The sequence below is a fragment of the Alligator sinensis genome, unplaced genomic scaffold (genome assembly GCF_000455745.1).
Source record: "Alligator sinensis unplaced genomic scaffold, ASM45574v1 scaffold323_1, whole genome shotgun sequence".
Lineage (NCBI taxonomy): Eukaryota > Metazoa > Chordata > Crocodylia > Alligatoridae > Alligator > Alligator sinensis.
The window spans coordinates 803761-807220 of NW_005842483.1; the positions used below are offsets into that span (position 1 = coordinate 803761).

Genomic DNA, 3460 nt, shown 5'->3' on the forward strand with positions numbered 1-3460 from the left:
GGCACGCCCCGCCCCCCGGCCGCGGCCGCCGCCGGCCCGGAGGAGCTGCGCGGAGAGGTCCGGCAGGTGACCCTCAGGAGGAGCAAGACCAACGAGGGCTTGGGCTTCAGCATCCGCGGCGGGTCGGAGCACGGCGTGGGCATCTACGTGTCCCTGGTGGAGCCGGGCTCCCTAGCCGAGAAGGAAGGGCTGAGGGTGGGAGACCAGATCCTGACCGTCAACGACAAGCCGCTGGACAAAGTGACCCACGCCGAAGCGGTCAAGGTAGGTCCCTCAGGAGGAGCAAGACCAACGAGGGCTTGGGCTTCAGCATCCGCGGCGGGTCGGAGCACGGCGTGGGCATCTACGTGTCCCTGGTGGAGCCGGGCTCCCTAGCCGAGAAGGAAGGGCTGAGGGTGGGAGACCAGATCCTGACCGTCAACGACAAGCCGCTGGACAAAGTGACCCACGCCGAAGCGGTCAAGGTAGGTGCGCGCTTCTTCAGCTCCCCTTCTTTGCCTCCCAGCCAGCTGGCACCCTCTCACTGTCTTCTCCCGCGTAACCATCCGGGGAACCGAGTGGGGTTGAGTGTGGGGAAAGAGCCGTAGACCAGTGAAGCCCCCTGGCCATTTTTTTCTCTGGGGTACAGGCATGTAACTAGGTGACCCCGCTGTGGTGCTGACCCTGATTTGCACCAAGAGATCAAAATCAGACTTATCTGAAGTTGGGACAGTGTAAAAAACAAAACAAAACAACGGCATTGGCTGTGTACGAAGGCAAGCCAGCCACTTGAACACCAAGATTATAATAAAGGATCATGACAGAAAATGTGTGATATACATACTATTCATAGAGCACGCACAGCAGCTTCACATACTTTGTGGTGATGGGCAGTATAATTATTCCGCTCTCTGAAAAGTCTGGCAAGGTTGATGTAGATCTCCCCACAGTAAACTCTGATCACTGCAATGCCCCTGGTAAAGCATTCTTCACAACCTTCCTGGGAGGTAGAGCAGTACCATCTTCCTACATTGCATATGGGCAACTGAGGTACAGATAAACTAGGTGACTGGTCTAAGTTCACAAAGAAAATCCATGCCTGAGTCAGAAACTAAACCCAGGTCTGCCAATTCCCTTACCCATCAAATTAGGTTATCTCTATCCATACATAAGGAAACTGAGACAGGGGGATTCACTCCCCGAGACCAAACAATTGTGGAGGCACAAAGAGATCCAAAGTCTCGTTTCTTACTACTGGATCAAAGTGAAAAAGAGAACAGCTACACAACTACATTGCAAGCTCTTCAGGGACAGTCTCTTATAGGAACACAGCACAGTAGCTCCCTTCAATCCACCTCTAAGAGTTACTCTAATACAAATAGTAAATTACAATAGCAATGGTACTTTTTAATTAAAGATCTATCAGCCAGGGGTTGAAGTAGCTCAGGTGTTGGAGATTTTTAGAAGGATTTTCTCACCTGCAGTTCACTATTCTGAACTGAACTGAAGCTAGTGTAACGATAAATTGTTGCCATCTGACATCAAGGTGGCCTTGTGGATTGATTTGGTATCTCATTCCAAAGATACCCTGCAGCAACATAGTTGGCAATCAGTCAAGAGGCCAAGAGGGTCTGGTGAGCCATGGAGTGGGACCCTTAGGATTAACGAATATTGGATGTCTGGGGAAGGGGGCATCAAAGAACAGAAAGTTGATTTGCAGTTGTCAATAGTTTCATTCTGAAAAAAAAATTGAGACACTTTGATTCCCAGTTCACTCAGTTGGCCCCATTCACTAATACTGTATTTAGGGTCTTGCTTACTCCTGCTAGTAATGCAAGTGATGCCAAAGGGGATGTCCAGATGAGGAAGAATCACTTGCATAAGAGTTTACAGGATCAAGCCCATCATTTTCCAATAATCAGTCCTGCCCCTTCCTCTCACTTTTAAATTTCAGGCAAAATAATTCGTTCTAGGCTGAAAACTAGGCATAAATAATCTCAGGACCACTGGTTTTATTGTTTGTTTGCTTCCTCCTCCCCTTTCCCTCATTTAAAAATGTTGGCTTTGTTTTCTTCTTTAATTATAGGACAATAAAACTGGATGTTTATGGTTTAATGTGATATTTTGTGCTGTGAACATTGAAATAAAATGTGTTAAAAGATGTGGTGGTTAGAGATGGGAAATGAATGTCAGAAAGCCTCAGGTCTAGTCAAAGCTCTGCCACTGACTTAACCTGGTGTCCTTCACTAATTCACATAACATCTGTGTCTCAGGGCACCCACTGATAAAGTGAAGGGAATAATTTCCACCTTCCTCACAAGGTTGTTTTGAGGCACTCTGTTAGTTAATCGTTGCATAAAGCACTTGAAACTCCCTGTGCAAAAATTACTATGATATATAGAGCTTTTTGCCAATGGGTTATTCCATAACGTGATCTGACTCTGGTGTTTCAAAATGATGTGGAAACAAAAGAATAGCTCACAAGTTGTTTAGCCATGAGCTGGAATTTTGTTGAAGAAACAGGTTTATCACATGCTCAGCTGTTGTGGCATCTCCCAGGGCTCTTGTGATGTGTGGGATCAAGATGGATTTTTATAAGATGCTTTCAGGTCCTTAGGGAGCTTCCAGACCTTTATTAAAAGGGAGCCAGAGAATGATTTACACAGCTGATGATAATTTCTCTGGAGATTTTAAAATTGAATCAAAACCATGCATTTGGTGGTGGAAGTGTTTCTCCTGGGGGAGGGGAGGGGAGGAGGAGAAACCAAGACAATGCAAGGCTTTCAAGGTTTCATTCAAATAATCACAGGGGACTGTTCAAAATGCACCACTGATGTCTATGGTGTACACACATGATTAGGAATGTACTTCACACCTCCCCCCACCCTTTTGATTGTGGCATTGCAGGGTGTTGGTGTCTGTACCATTTGAGCTGCAATGGCACGGTGAGCTAAGGATGTTCTTCTTCCCCAAACTCCCACTGGAATCAAAGAGATCAAATGCAGTTCTGGTGTAATCATATGCAACTCCACTGAAGTCAGCTATCTGCATTCTGTTGCTCTGTTGTTCCACAGCAAACCTGGAAATCTTCTTTCCTGTCAGTTAATTGATGCTGGATATACACCAGCATAGATGAGGGCAGAATTTGGTCTAATGGGCTTGCACCAGGGCTAATTTTGGCCCTTGCAGTTTTGGATGCACAAGGAATCTGAGATCATAGACAAAGAAGTGTGTGTGCTTGTTCTTCCTAAGAGTTAGGGCCACGCTGGTACAAAATGTGAACTGACTTTAGTACTAGTTAAGAGCTCTTGGTACAAAAGCATAAATAGTTCTATAACAAGAATCCCTGTGCTCTGTTCCGTCCATACATTTGTTTTAAACCACTGAGTACTGTAAACTCTCCCTCTAAATCTGTCTGATCAAAGTGCACTTACCATTTCTATACAAGAGGGTTTAGTCTGGCTCTCCACACATCTAAAAA

At 46.0% G+C, this 3460-nt stretch overlaps 1 protein-coding gene across 1 annotated transcript in view; it reads left to right on the forward strand.

The window, feature by feature from the left end:
* The window catches only part of WHRN (whirlin), a 116364-nt gene that overhangs the window by 3411 nt on the left and 109493 nt on the right, over positions 1–3460 (forward strand). The window contains exon 2 of the mRNA XM_006031128.2: positions 43–264. Within this exon, the coding sequence (XP_006031190.2) occupies positions 43–264 (222 nt within the window). The remainder of the gene's footprint in view (positions 1–42; positions 265–3460) is intronic.